Source organism: Volvox carteri (assembly GCF_000143455.1).
Source record: "Volvox carteri f. nagariensis unplaced genomic scaffold VOLCAscaffold_116, whole genome shotgun sequence".
In the NCBI taxonomy this organism is placed as follows: domain Eukaryota; kingdom Viridiplantae; phylum Chlorophyta; class Chlorophyceae; order Chlamydomonadales; family Volvocaceae; genus Volvox; species Volvox carteri.
In genome coordinates, this window is record NW_003307659.1 from 55,400 (window position 1) to 69,369 (window position 13,970).

The 13,970-nt window shown below is 60.8% G+C and overlaps 4 protein-coding genes across 4 annotated transcripts in view; 2 read left to right on the forward strand and 2 right to left on the reverse strand.

Annotated features, from left to right (window-relative positions):
- The window catches only part of VOLCADRAFT_100383 (uncharacterized protein), a gene marked incomplete at both ends in the record, with an annotated part of 10,782 nt that extends 3,374 nt beyond the window's left edge, over positions 1 to 7,408 (forward strand). The window contains 7 exons of the mRNA XM_002958973.1: positions 49 to 499; positions 692 to 1,047; positions 1,090 to 1,162; positions 1,265 to 1,396; positions 1,689 to 1,730; positions 1,983 to 2,057; positions 2,256 to 7,408. Of these exons, the coding sequence (XP_002959019.1) occupies positions 49 to 499; positions 692 to 1,047; positions 1,090 to 1,162; positions 1,265 to 1,396; positions 1,689 to 1,730; positions 1,983 to 2,057; positions 2,256 to 7,408 (6,282 nt within the window). The remainder of the gene's footprint in view (positions 1 to 48; positions 500 to 691; positions 1,048 to 1,089; positions 1,163 to 1,264; positions 1,397 to 1,688; positions 1,731 to 1,982; positions 2,058 to 2,255) is intronic.
- Positions 7,409 to 8,607: 1,199 nt separating this feature from the next.
- VOLCADRAFT_33572 (uncharacterized protein) lies at positions 8,608 to 10,661 on the reverse strand (the record flags this gene model as incomplete). The annotated part of the gene is made up of 2 exons (XM_002958977.1): positions 8,608 to 8,822; positions 10,436 to 10,661. Coding segments are annotated over 2 exons (441 nt in total), but the record flags the coding sequence as incomplete, so codon positions are not given.
- Positions 10,662 to 11,048: 387 nt separating this feature from the next.
- Positions 11,049 to 12,097, reverse strand: VOLCADRAFT_100386 (uncharacterized protein; the record flags this gene model as incomplete). The annotated part of the gene is made up of 4 exons (XM_002958978.1): positions 11,049 to 11,093; positions 11,142 to 11,421; positions 11,766 to 11,830; positions 11,951 to 12,097. The coding sequence occupies 4 exons, from the start codon at positions 12,095 to 12,097 to the stop codon at positions 11,049 to 11,051; spliced, it is 537 nt and encodes a 178-aa protein (XP_002959024.1).
- Positions 12,098 to 12,643: 546 nt separating this feature from the next.
- Positions 12,644 to 13,970, forward strand: part of VOLCADRAFT_100387 (uncharacterized protein) — a gene marked incomplete at both ends in the record, with an annotated part of 9,164 nt that continues 7,837 nt past the window's right edge. Inside the window, 2 exons of the mRNA XM_002958974.1 lie at positions 12,644 to 12,878; positions 13,058 to 13,720. Of these exons, the coding sequence (XP_002959020.1) occupies positions 12,644 to 12,878; positions 13,058 to 13,720 (898 nt within the window). The remainder of the gene's footprint in view (positions 12,879 to 13,057; positions 13,721 to 13,970) is intronic.

Consider the following 13,970-nt stretch of genomic DNA (forward strand, 5'->3'; position numbering starts at 1 on the left):
AACGTCGACATTCTACGTGCAGACGTCATGTGTACTGACGCTGTGCAGCGCTGGGGGCGTACTCTGGTGTGGCGGCGGATGGCGCGTACAGCTCAGGGAGATGCACCACCGCCACCTGATCCGGTCCTGCCAGCTCGGTATCGTGTTAGCCGGGCTGAGCGGGCTGGTGCTGTGGATGAGGACGGCGGCAGTGCTAGTGGAGCAGGCAGGCTGGTGGATGATGCAGCGGAAGGGGCATTGGAGATGGGTGGTGATGCTCCGGAGACTGGTGATTTAGAGGCAGCGGCGGCTGGGCAGGAGCCGCCCGAGCAACTTCCGCTGGACCAACAGCCGCGTCCTCCGCGAGTGCTGCCCAGAGCCTGCCTTGACGACCCAGCTAGTGTGGAGGTGCCATACTGCATGCGGTTAGAGCCGGATCTGCCCAACCGCACTATGCTGGTCGGCGACGGTGTTGCAGAACGCATATTCATATGCAACGCCTGCCACAAGGCCTTGAGTGGTAAGTCAGTTTGTGCTGCATGCTGTTCGTCGTGTCTATGAGGTATAACTCAGTGCGGCACATTCTGCCTGCGTCTGTTCTGCTCCATTCATCTGCAGCATGTGCTTGCCTCTCCTGCCTTTGCTGCCCGCTTTCCTACTGATTCCCTAGTCGTTTCGGACCTACTTGCCCGTGCTTGCCCCCCTCCTACAGCCCGCCGAGTTCCCGAAGCTGCACTGGCGCGTCTGGACCCTGGCGATGTGCCGCGCGTCAACCATCTGGGTGACCCTCTGCCGTCGCCCACTTTCCTGGAGGGGCAGCTTCTGGGCCGCGGCCGCATCGTCCAGCAGTTGCTCATCATGTACCTGGCAGACCGACCGCCAGACGTCTTCCCGCGTGCTGTAAAGACTCACGGCATTGGGGTCGTAAATCCTGACCCGAATATGCTGCGAGCACAGCTGCCGGCGCGGGCGTCCGACCTGGCTGGCGCTATCACGGTTGTGTGTGTCGACCAGGTTCGCAACCGGGCGGAGCTGCTGGAACGTGTGCGAAAGGCGCCAGGTCTACAGGTGCGAGGACAGGTCATCGTCGCCTGGGTCCGGTTCTTGCAGCACAACGACGAGGAGGAGCTGGCTGTTGATGAGGATGCTCTGCAGGAGTACGAACGCATGGGCTGTGCTGCAGGTGTGCCGGACGAAATCTTGCACGCCGCCCTTGCGCCGACTGATCCGGAGGTGGCGAACGTTCTCCGCACCACCTTCCTGCACGATCGCACGGGTGCGGCAGGTGTGCGGCAGTTCCAGGACGTGGTGGAAGCGGCTGTTCATGATGGCAATCTTGCCGATGCAACTGCGGTACCTGACGTGGATCCTGTAGGACCGGTGCAGCCAACGCTGGCGGATCCGACCCCGAATGCAGGTGTGTTATTTTGTTACTGTGCTTCATGCGATCTGTTGTGTACTCTCTGCTTTCGTGTTGCCCTCGCACTGCACCTCCTGCACCGCCGCTACCGCAACTGTCCCGTGCATCGAAAGAATGCTCCTCTTGTGCTGACGAATCTCGATGCACAGCCTGACCTGCCGAATAGGCTGGACTCTTGCAGCGCACTCGCCTGTCCCGCTGGTGATGTGTTATACTACTCCCCCGTGTATGTTATTGAGTGCAGGGCAACTTGCCGATGCAACTGCGGCACCTGACGTGGATCCTGCAGGACCGGTGCAGCCAACACTGGCGGATCCGACCCCGAATGCAGGTGTGTTATTTTGTTACTGTGCTTCGTGCGATCTGTTGTGTACTCTCTGCTTTCGTGTTGCCCTCACACTGCACCTCCTGCACCGGACAGCCGCTACCGCCACTGTCCCGTGCATCGAGAGAATGCTCCTCTTGTGCTAACTAATCTCGATGCACAGCCTGACCTGCCGGATAGGCTGGACTCTTGCAGCACACTCGTGTGTCCCGCTGGTGATGTGTTCTACTACTCCCCCGTGTGTGTTATTGAGTGCAGGGCAAGACCCTGGACCGGGGCCATTCACCGCCATCCTGCGTGGACCTGTCGACCAGCCAGTTGAAGGTGCACCAGGTGCGTGCATTCTCTTGCTTGGCTGAGCATAGGGCTAACGCATCTTCGCTTGTTTGTAACGCGTTCGAGACGCTTCGATTTCGCTTTTGTCCGGCCTATGCACACACCATGCTGCATTTACTGCCGTTGCTGCACCATGCTATCAGCGTGGATTGCATCCTGACCCAGCTCTTGCGCATCTGTTGTCTGCTTATGCAGTCGATCCGGCAGCTGCCACTCTGGACGAGCTGGAGCTGATCCTGCCACAGCCGTCGAATGTTGGCGATGATGGCAGCGAAATCGACCGCTTCCCGGGCCGAGTGGAGGACCTTCTGACTGGCCGTGCACGGCTTGCATTTGCGGCTGGTGGCCGTGACAGCCACGTGCTGGATGACCGTCATCCCGCCATCCTCACCCTCTGCTTCCCCCAGTCCTTCCCGTACGGCTTTTCTGGTCAGCACCCCCGCGGCATGTCTTTTCCGGCGTATTGTCGCCACCTGCTGCACCGCGTGCCACGGACGCAATTCGGCGGCAATCTCATGCTGCTGGCACGCATGTACGACATCTGCGTGCGCCACGAAAGCATGGCGCAAGTGGGCATTACCATGAACATGCGGCCGCATCTTGGCGAACCAGCAGCACGTGTGCCGCATGATGTCATCCGTGCTATGGGCACCATACTGGCACTGCCATATCGGCACTCACAGCGGCGGCAGCTGCTTGCACAGCAGTCGCCGCTGGTTAAGGCGCTGGTGGAGGGGGCCCGCCTCAGTACTCTGCGCCTCGACCTCACAGACGTGTATTACAACGGTGCCCGATCCAAGATGCGTGCAGCCGCCCTCACCATTGGCTGGCCCCCGCTGTTCTTCACCGTAAATCCGGCAGATATGCATGCAGCCTGTGCAGTCGTGGCCTCTGGACAGATGTTGGACTTCGACAATGATGGACGACCGCAACATATCCCGAGCACGGTGGAGAAGTGGCGGCGTGTGAAGGATGACCCGTACAGTTGCGCCGCCCTGCTGGTGGCCACCAAGGAGGTTCTGGTGGAGGAGCTCTTCGGCTTCGCGCCGGGCGCCATGCAGCAGACGAACCCGCGCTGCTTCTGCGGGCTCACGTTTGAGGTGGCGGTCAAGGTGGAGCAGAGCGGCCGCCTCGCCCTGCACATCCACGGTGTTGCGCATGTGGCCACGTTTGCAGTCGAGCGCCTTCAGGCGCTGTTCAGTGGACCCAACTGCCGAGCGCTGGCCCTGGCATACACCCTGTGCGCCATGTGGTATCCCTCGCCGTACTATGACCCTTTCACCCGCGGTGCAGAACACTACGTCATGGACATGACCGTCGAAGAGGCCCAGCAGCATGGCCGTGCGCCTCCGCCCGTTGACAAGTCCTGCCCGCCTGCAGCGTACGATTTTGGCAGGCTCGCCGGCTGTGCAGGTGGCGGACTCCCGCCGCCTCCCCGGCACGCTGCTTGCCGTGCGCACCATGCGGCCGTCATTCACAGCACGCTTACTCATACACATAATGACACGTGCAAGCGACACGGCTGCCGTGGCACAGATGATAGCTGTGGCATGGCATTCCCTCGTGTCCTGCGCAGCGCCTTCCAGTGGATTGGCACCGGCGGCCTCTTCCTTCTGCCGCGATTGGGCCTGAACATTGTACCACACATGCCAGCTGCAGCGCTGGCGTTTGGGTGCAACCAGCTGTTTACTCTGGCGTGCGAGGTGGATCGCGTCTACACTGCAGAGGCAGCAGCGCAACTGGCCCGCCCTGAAGATGAACGGGGGGACTGTGTGCTGCTGCAGCCTGCTGCTGACCGCGCCCACGACGCTGCCTACTACAGCACGAAGTACACTGGCAAGAGCATCAACGACAGCCAGGCGCAGCTGACATGCAACGCTCTTACCCGAGTGCAGGATTTCCTGCTAGCTGGAAGGACGCCGAATCCGGGTGCCAGTGGGCCCACTGCGTTTGGCAACATGTGTGCCACCGTGCATCGCATGACCGCTTCCATTACGGCTGGTATGGCGCTTGTCGCCATGAAGCTGGACGGTCATTCCACCTTCGAGGCGATGTTCGAGTGCGCATACCTGCAGGTAGACGCGTTCACGGCGCTATCTGCGGGCGCCGAGCAATCTCCTGAGGCGGCGACCACAGCGGCAGTACTGGTGGAGGCTGAGGAGCAGGAGGGCTACACGGTGACCAACGCCGTGCAGAACTACATGCTGCGGGGGGAAGAACTCAGCGGCCTGGACTGCAGCGTGTACAACATAGCCTCCAACTATGAGGTCCGACGTGTGCCGCCAGCTCAGCACCCGCACCGAGAGCGATTGGGTCTACAGATCCCGGTAGCAGTTCGACGCCGCAAGCGCACTACCCCAGCCGCACCCATAACCGCCCCTGTGCCTGCCCCTGTGCCTCTGCCGACTGCAGCCCCGGCCCCTCCTCCTGAGCCACCTGCTCCTACAGCTGCAGCGACACTCGACCAGCCAACGTCTCAGACAGCCACGGAGCTGCCCCGCCTGGTGGCCTTCCACAGCACGCATCCGCTCTACAAAACACATGTCCACATCCGCCTGCCGCGGCCGCGATACGTACAGCTTGGAGGCTCTCTTCCCCGCCGGCCCCGCCCTGGCACCTCTGCTGCGGGCATGGCGCAGTACTACGCGTTTGTCCTGGGTACTTTCAAAGCTCACCGGGGTCAGCCCATCCCCCCCGGACTGACTGTAAAGGAAGCCTACGACACCTGGTGGGCAGAGCTGGGCACTACCGAGGCAGGTCGCTCGTACCAAGCATACGCATCGGTGCTGCTGGACAACATCGAAGAGGACCACACTGGGAAAGCCCGCCGTCAGGCGGAGTACAACCAGCGGCGGCGCCAGCAGCGTGCGGCAGCGGCAGCAGCCGTGCTGCCTGAAGGTGACAGCACGAGCACTTCGGATGGAGATATCGATGACGGCATCCGCGGGCATCTTAGGCCTGATCCTGAAACACAGCCGCCTGCCGAGGACCAGCTGGAGCACTTCGTGTACATCCCAGGTCAGGAGTATCCGACGGCTGGCACCGACCTCGCCGCCGTCGCTCTTACGGACCTGTTTGACTGCACCAACGCTGCTGGCGTGTATGCCTATGATGCAGCACGACGCTGCCGAGCCCCGGCCCTAGTGGACGGCCATGGTGCACGCAGCGATCGTTTCAGCCGTCGGATCACGCCAGCGGACCTGCCCCTCCTGACTGAAGCGACCAAGCGTCTGAAGCGGTATCTCGTTGCAGCAGCAGCCGGCACTGTTGAGGCAGATGGGGGTGCCCACACGGGACTGACGGCCGCACCTGAGATGGACACCCCTCGTGTCGAGCTGCACCGCCCCACCAGCGGACCCCTGGTCGCCATCCTGCGCATGCCTGGCACTCCTGAGCGGACTGAACAGGCTTGCATGCCCATCTATGTGCACCTCCCCCAGCCGCCCAGCATCGACGACACCATCGAGCTGTTCACGCTTGCCCCCCACCAGGCCGTGCCCTTCATGCTCATGGCTCGGTACTTCGATCATCGCGATGAGCCTAACCCTGGCGACCCGCCGCAGATGCTTGTGGAGGGCAAGCCCGGTACCGGAAAGAGCCAGTTCGTACAAGCGCTCCTGTGGTACACCTTCCAGCATGGCTGTCCGCACTGGGCGGCCACCTGCGCCTACTCATGGGCTGCTGCAACTGCCTTCAGCACGCCGGTGCATCGCAGCCTCTCTACCCACGCCATGTTCGCCCTATCTGCTGGCAGCAACCGAGCGGACAGCGTCAGGAAAGGCAGTGCAGCCAGCCTACAGGTGCATCGGAATGTCGGCGATGGTGCACTCATCATTGACGAGATCGGCATGAACAGCCTGGACCACCTGGGTGCATGCAACCAGTCATGCACTCGTCACCTGTTGCCGCCACCGCATCTCGCCGGCGACCACCCCGCCGCCACCATCTTCAGCGGCCGTCCCAGCGCCAACACGGGCGACGAGTTCCAGCACCCGAAGCCAGGTGGCCCGCCCCTCTACAAGTACGCTGCTGCTGTGGAATGCAACCCTCAGTTCTCGCCCTCTGTCCCAACCGCGCAACCTCTGCACGCAGAGGAGGACAACGATGACGACCCTAATGAGGCTGCCGCTGGATCTCAAGGCGGTCAGCAGCAACCCGAAGCAGCAGCACGCCGGCCCCGGGCCGTCCCACAGATGCAGAGCTGCATACTTGAGGGCTTCCGGGTTTACCGATCCCTGGCTAAAACGGTCTTCTTGCTGGAGAAGCAGCAGCGCCAGGACAGCAGCCCCTCTGGTCGTCGCCTGACAGAGTATGCCTCTATGTTTGGCGGTGAGCCAGCCACCGAGCAGCGCATAGCCGAGATGGTCGATGACCTTAACAGCCGCGCCGTCGTCGACTTGGCCGACCTGGCACACCTCGAGCCGCGCGTCGTGCTGCAGAGGAACGAACCACGCCACACACTCAATACCCGGCTCATCATGCTGGAGGCACAGCGCAAGAATCAGCGCCTTGTGGTGTGGAATGCGGATCACGTCCCTGTCCAGAAGCGCGGTGCTGCTGTGGAACCGGCCCTGACACACGTGGAGAAAGCAGTTGCGATGCGGATCAAGGATCACGAGTTTGGCCACACCACCGCCGACACGTGGTACTACCATGGCGCCCGATACATCCTCCTTGATACGACAGCTGCCGATGCCGGAGCGAGCCACAACAACGAGGTGGAAGCCTGCGGCCTGCTTGAGGATGGCCGCGAGCCAGCCGATGACGGCCGTGGCCCCTACCGCCGGCTCAAGTACCTTCCAGCGGCCGTCATTGTGTGGCCTATAAGCGGCCACATCCCCGGCACCGTGCTGCAGGGCCTTGGAGACTACGCCAGCAGGGGTGGTGCCTTCATCCTGTCACCCCGGGCGTCTTGCATTGCCGAGGTGGAGATGCCTGCCGCCGGGTATGGCACCATCACAAAGCAGATCCGGCGCCTCAACGTGCCGCTCGGCGACCGCCAGGCGGTCACCGATTACTTCGTGCAAGGCCGCAGCTTCAAAGACGAGTGCTGGCTGGTGGATCTCGCTGTCCCACCCAACGGCATCAAGCGCGCCACCCTGTATGTGCTGCTGACCCGCTTCAAGACGCTGGACCACGTCCATCTGCTCCGGCCGCTCTACATTACACCGCATGAGCGCAAGAGGATAATCAAGCAGTTCCTCAGCGCCACTAACCTCGAGCCGGACCTGGCCGCCAACCTGCGCCTGCTGAAGCAGGCAGCGCGCGAGACGGAGCAGCGCTATACAGCCGAGTTCGAGCATGCGCGACAGCTGGAATCGCGGTGGACCCGCCCGGTCCAGGACTAGTTGAGTTGACTTGAGTTGAGTTGAGTTGAAACCGCGACCCGCCACTGTACGGCGTTAAATGACAGCGTCCGGAGTAAGGGGGACACTCCGGACGACACGCTCGCTCCCTACGGGCAGGAATGGGGAGCCGCCCACCAATGTGTGGAGCCCCCTGCGGGTTCGACTCCCGCGCGAGCGCTTCACAGGATAGATCCGCGTGCTAGACTCCGCAATCTCTTGTGTAAGTAGCCGTGTGTAAGCTAAAGCGCGCTGTTCGCGCAAGTGGGCCGTACCTCCGCAGCACGACACATACTGGTCCGCGCAATGCAGGAATCAGCCATCAGCCAGCACAGGAGCTACGGCCCACTCGCGCGAACAGCGCGCTCTAGTCCGTCTGACCGTCCGTCCGTCCGGCCGGCCGGGTGGCCGCTTGCTGTTTTCGCGTTTTTCGGGGTGTCGTCCGCGGTTTCGGAGCCGCGCCTTTTAGGCTAGCTCCGTCGCCGCGTGGGAGCCGCGGTCGCCGGTTCGCGCCCCGCCGTCGCCGCTTTTTTCGTCTTCTTCCTTCGTTCGGTTTGGCGCCCCGCGCCGCGCCGCACCACACCTGTCCCCGCGGAAGGCGTCCCGGAGCATGGCCGTGCGCTGCTTCGTCGGGCACGCTAGCTCCGATGTCTAGTGGAAGCCACGGTCGCCGGTTCGACCCCGGCGCCGGCGTGTCGATGTGTCCTTTTTTATGTGCTTCGTCGCTCGGCGCCCGCACGTTTTTTTCTTCTATTTTTCGTTCGGGAGCGCTGCCTTCATCGTCGCGTGGTTCGTTTTTCGCGTCGTCATCGTTTATTGTTCATTTCTTTTCGTTCTGGACCGTGCACCGCACACCGCGTCGTCCCGGACTGCACTGCTCCACGCCTGGGCCCGCGCAATGCGCCCCCGAGCATCGCCGTGCACCGCTTCGGTGTCCGCGCCGCACCGCACTGCACCGCGTTGCACCGCACCGCGCCACACTGCGTGTGGCAGTGCATCGCACCGCACCACACCTGGACCCGCGCAATGCGCCCCGGAGCATTGGCGCTCACCGCTTGTGGTGTGCGCTAGCTCCGACACTTAGTGGGAACCACAGTCGCCGGCTCGATCCCGGTGCATGAGTTGTTTTTGTTTTTTCGTTCGGGACCGCTTACCGCACCGCACAGCACTGCACCTCACCGCACCGCACCACGATTTAACGTGCAAATCGCAAAACATTGGCTGCACCGCACTGCGCAATTTGACATGCGCCGACTCGCGCATTTTAACGCGCAACCCACCACACAACTCGACATGCAATTAAACATGCAATTCAACGCACAATTTAACGTACACCGAACCACGCAATTTGACGCGCACTGAACTGTGCAGTGCTTGTCCAACGTTGTCCGTGTAGGCTGTACGGCATTTTGTGAAGCTGTTTTGTTCATGGACGTTGGCTCGCTACAATATAATTGCACCGCATATATACGCATCCGGTTTACTTATTTTCAGATATGTTTGCTTTAAAGCTGGCGGTTGTAGACTAGTTGCGCTGCCGACATAAGCTGCGCGGTATTTCGCGAAGCTGGCCTCTTTACATGCATTGGCTTGCTAACCGATTTTCGCCAGACGATAATATCTCGGCATATCAATGGTTGTTCATCGCCATCGATGGCTATTCATCGCCATCCTCGTCTGCACATCCTACACGATACAAGGTCAGTCCACGTTGCAAAGCAGTAGCAATGAATAGAAACGACGAATAGCAGTGAGTAGAAACGATAGCAAGGATTAGCAAGGAATAGAATCACAATGCGCACCGAAGTGTGATGCTGGGTCGTGTTCGCTGGGTCGTGTACCGCGTTTTTTTTATTTCCATTGAGACCGCGCACCCCACTAGCCATGTCTCGGCTCGTCGTGCTTCATCGTGCTGTATCATCATGCTATCTCTGTCACCGTGTAAGAGCCGCAGTCGCCGGCTCGATCCCACGACAACATCTCGGCACATCAACGGTTGTTCATCACCATCGATGGCTATTCATCGCCATCCTCGTCTGCACGTCCTACACGATATTAGGTCAGTCCACGTTGCAAAGCGGTGGTGGCGGTGGTGGCGGTGGTGGCGGTGGCGGTGGTGGCGGTGGCGGCGGTGGCGGTGGCGGCGGTGGCGGCGGTGGTGGCGGTGGTGGCGGTGGTGGCAGTGGCGGTGGTGGCGGTGGCGGTGGCGGTGGCGGTGGGGGTGGCGGTGGTGGCGGCGGTGGCGGTGGTGGTGGCGGTGGCGGCGGTGGTGGGCAGTGGTGGCGGCGGTGGCGGTGGCCGCTTCCATGCAGGACCCTCGCCACTGGATGGCGTTAAATACAACATTTCCTGCAAGGTCTCCATACTCACGCACAGTAAGTGTTCACCGCTTTTTTGGCCTTCCTTCCTTCGGTGCACCGCACTGCACCGCATGGACTGCACCGCATCTATATGTGTCAGCGCATTACTCAAACATACTAAGCCACACTACGTCGGACTCGTGCCGCCCAGCCGGGGGACTACGGCCCCCTCGCGGGCGATGCAGCCCGCGTCTAGTCGTCGGGACGGAGACCTTAGGCTGCGGGGGGCGTCCGCGTGTCCGTCCGGGATGACATTTGGTAACTTGCCGTTTTTCGCCTTTTTGTCCGCGGTTTCGGAGCTGCGTCGTTTTCGCTAGCTCCGTCGCCGCTTGGGAGTCGCGGTCGCCGGTTCGCGTCCTGTCGTCGTCGCTTTTTTTCGTTTTTTCGCACCGCACCGCACCGCGCCGCAGCACACCGCATCGCACCGCACCACACCTGGGCCCGCGCAATGCGCTCCGGAGCATCGCCGCGCACCGCTTCGTGGTGCCCGCTAGCTCCGTCGCTGTGTGGGAGCCGCGGTCGCCGGCTCGATCCCGGCGCCCGCGCGTCTTTCTTTAGTTTTTTTTGTTCGGGAGCGCTAGCTTCGTCGCCGCGGGAGTCCAGCTCGCCGGTGGCTTCCCGTCGTCGTCGCATTTTTTTTCTTTTCGTTATGCAGCGCACCGCACCGCACTGCACCGCACTGCGCAATTTGACATGCGTCGACTCGCGCGTTTTAACGGGCAACCCACCACACAACTCGACATGCAATTAAACGTGCAATTCAACGCGCAATTCAACGCGCACCAGAGCATGCAGTTGAACGCGCAATTCGATGCGCAATTCAACACACAATTCAACGCGCACCGAACCGCACAATTATTACACAAATCGATGCACGGTTCAACGCACAATTCAGCGATGGACGAGGAGCGCGCCGAAGTGTGCATCTGCGGTTGTCCAACGTTGTCCGTGTAAACTGTACGGCCTTTTGTGAAATGAACTTGTCCACGGCCATCAGCTCGCTACAGTAGGATTGCATTGCAGACATACACTTTTGCTTTATTTCTCTTCATGTACAGTACTACGGCTCAGCACTGAATCACACGAAAGTTGGCGGCTGTAAACTAGTCGGTGGCACCGCCAACGTAAGTTGACGGCCTTTTGCGAAGCTGGGCTCCTTACAGGAGTCTGTTCGCTACTGTAGGATTGTATTGCATATATATCGCACACGGATTACTTGTCTCCACAGGTGGTATTACGACCGGAAACAGCTTCCATCAGTTATGGTGGACCGACGGAATGATTCACCCCAGCAGACTGGGACACGCAGTCGTGAGCGCCTGGGTACACTGGGCGGCGGGTTTCATTTTAGAGGGACAAGAGTGTCGAACACGCACCTCAGCGCAGATGCAGCCCGGATGCGGGATGCTCATCTGGATCCGGGGCGCAGGGCTGCAGAACAACAACGGGACACGGCTGCACGAGCTGCTGCCCGTCAAGACCTGGACTACAGGGCTGCGGAGCAGCAGCAGAACATCACTGCACAAGCTGCTGCCCGTCAAAACCCGGAGTACAGGGCTGCGGAGCAGCAGCGGAATACCGCTGCACGAGCTGCTGCCCGTCAAGACCCGGAGTACAGGGCTGCGGAGCAGCAGCGGAACACCGCTGCACGAGCTGCTGCGCGTCAAGACCCGGAGTACAGGGCTGCGGAGCAACTGCGCCGCCAAAACCCGGAGCGCAGGGCTGCAGAGCAACAGCGCCGCCAAGACCCGGAGCACAGGGCTGTGGAACAGCAGCATAACACTGCTGCACACGCACAGGCCCGTGATCAGGTGCATGCAATACAGCTTCCGCAGGCCAGCTTGCTTGAGCGTTTACGGGACCTCATGCGGTTTCGCTGCTTGCACGAAGGCCACCGGCCTGCACTGCCTGATTTCCTGAAGGTGATTCCGGAAGGGCGCGTGCAGGATTTGCCTGGCGGTCAACTTCCGGTGGAGCAGCAGGTACCATACGAGACACACCTGCAGCTTGCTAGCAGCATGGCCGCCGCGCTGCGTCGCCGCATGCCTTCACGGGTGTGTGCCATCTGCTCGGAGCAGTGTTCTGAAGACCAGTCGGCGCTTCATGCTTGGGTGGACATCCCCAACGTTGATATCCTACGTGCTGACATCATGTGCACTGCTGCCGTACCGCGTCATGCGCGTACCCTGGCTTGGCGGCGCATGCCCTGCACCGCCCAAGGTGCTGCACCACCACCACCGGATCCGGTTTTACCAGCACGGTATCGTATCAGCAGATCCGAGCGTGGCAGTAGTGCTGACGCCGGCGCTGACGCCGATCCAGCGGCATTCATGGATGAAGATGTGTTGGCGGTTGACAGTGATGGTGCAGGTCATGGCGCTAATGTAGCAGCCGGTACACAATACGGTGCTATAAATACGCGCAGAGCGCGACCGCCAGCAACTCGAGAGACCTTTTCAGCGGTCAGCTGCTACATTTGGTATCGAGACCTCGTGAAAATTCACGATCCTGAAGTCGTCGGTTCAACCCCCACCGATCACGTTCGAGTGGTATTTCGGGTGTGGCGACTCAGAAAGCGAATATCGCACAAACTATAAAGTAGCTGAACCGACTGGACTGTCTCTGTGCCTGAAAAATCTGAAGACGGCTAGGCGCATGTGAGCCGGCACATGACGTGACGTGGAGTAATTACCCACTGCCCGAGGGTAGGCGAAGGTAGGCACAGGCTGGCGGTATACGAGGCTCTAAGGGCCCGGGACGGTTCCCTTCAAAGGGGGGGGAATGTAGCAGCCGGTACACAATACGGTGCTATAAATACGCGCAGAGCGCGACCGCCAGCAACTCGAGAGACCTTTTCAGCGGTCAGCTGCTACAGCTAATGAGCCGGATTCACCGGCAGGTACTGCACAGGACACAGCCCCGGTGCAGGTGCCACCGGAATTGCAGCCATACCCACCAAGGGTGCAGCCACGACCTTGCCTCAAGGATCCGCGGAGTGTGGAGGTGCCTCTGCATGCGCCTTGATGCGGACTTGCCAAACCGGACCATGTTCCGTGATGATGCTGGCCCTGACCGATTCACTATCTGCACCTCTTGTGAGAAGGCACTGACGGGTGAGCAACTTCTTTGGCCCGTCTACATGTGCTGTCCTTTTTCCGTTTGCTCATGCTGTTGTGCACCTTTGATCCGTCGGGCCGCCTGATTTGTATGGGCGAGATGCCCCATCTGGGTCATACACGTTGTCATTAAACCCTGCCTAACCGCTGCCCGCCTGTCACCACTCTCGTTGCAGCACGCCGAGTGCCTGAAGCGGCTCTGGCGCGAATCGATCCAGGCGACGTGCCGTCTACAAATCACCTGGGCGACCCATTGCCTGCACCCACGTTTGTGGAGAGTCAGCTGTTGGGCCGGGGCCATCTCATGCAGCAGCTACTGATTGTGCATCTTGCGGGCCGCCCCCCCGAGGTGTTGCCGTGTGCCGTTCAGTCACATGGCATCGCAGTCGTAAACCCCGACCCCAATATGCTACGAGGCCAGCTGCCCGCGCGCGTTGCGGATTTCGCAGGCGCCTTCACGGTGGTGTGCGTGGATCAAGTCCGAGACCGACAGGACTTGCTGGATCGCGTCCGCCGTGCACCAGGCCTGAAAGTTCGAGGCAACGTCATCGTCGCCTGGGTGCGTTTCCTTCAGCATAATGACGAGGATGAAGGTGCGGTGGATGAAGAAGCTCTACAGGAGTATGAGCGTATGGGATGTGTCGCACGAGTACCAGAGGCACTGCTGCAGTCCGCAATCGGTCCTACGGATCCGGAAGTCGCTGGCGTACTGCGGAGTACATTCCTGCACGACCGTACCGGCGCTGCTGGTGTACGACAGCTGCAGGAGACGTTGCAAGGAAACGTCGCTGGTGAGATCATTCAGGGCGGTGGCGCTTATGGATCACCGCTTGATACAGGTGCGACTTTTCACGGGGTAAATCAACGGGGTTCACAAATGGATGCAAATTTGTATTGCGCTGTGTGGCTGTAATGTGTCAAAAGTAGGCTGGGCAGGGAGGGTATGTGCATGGGATGTGCCTGGCATGCGCCTTGATGGGCCAGCAGCCTTGTACAGGCTGTGCACCCCATCTGGTAGTGCTGGGTTGACCAGGTGTGCGTGGTGCAGGTGGCGAGCCAGCACCTCCATACAGGTGTATGTCCTCTGCC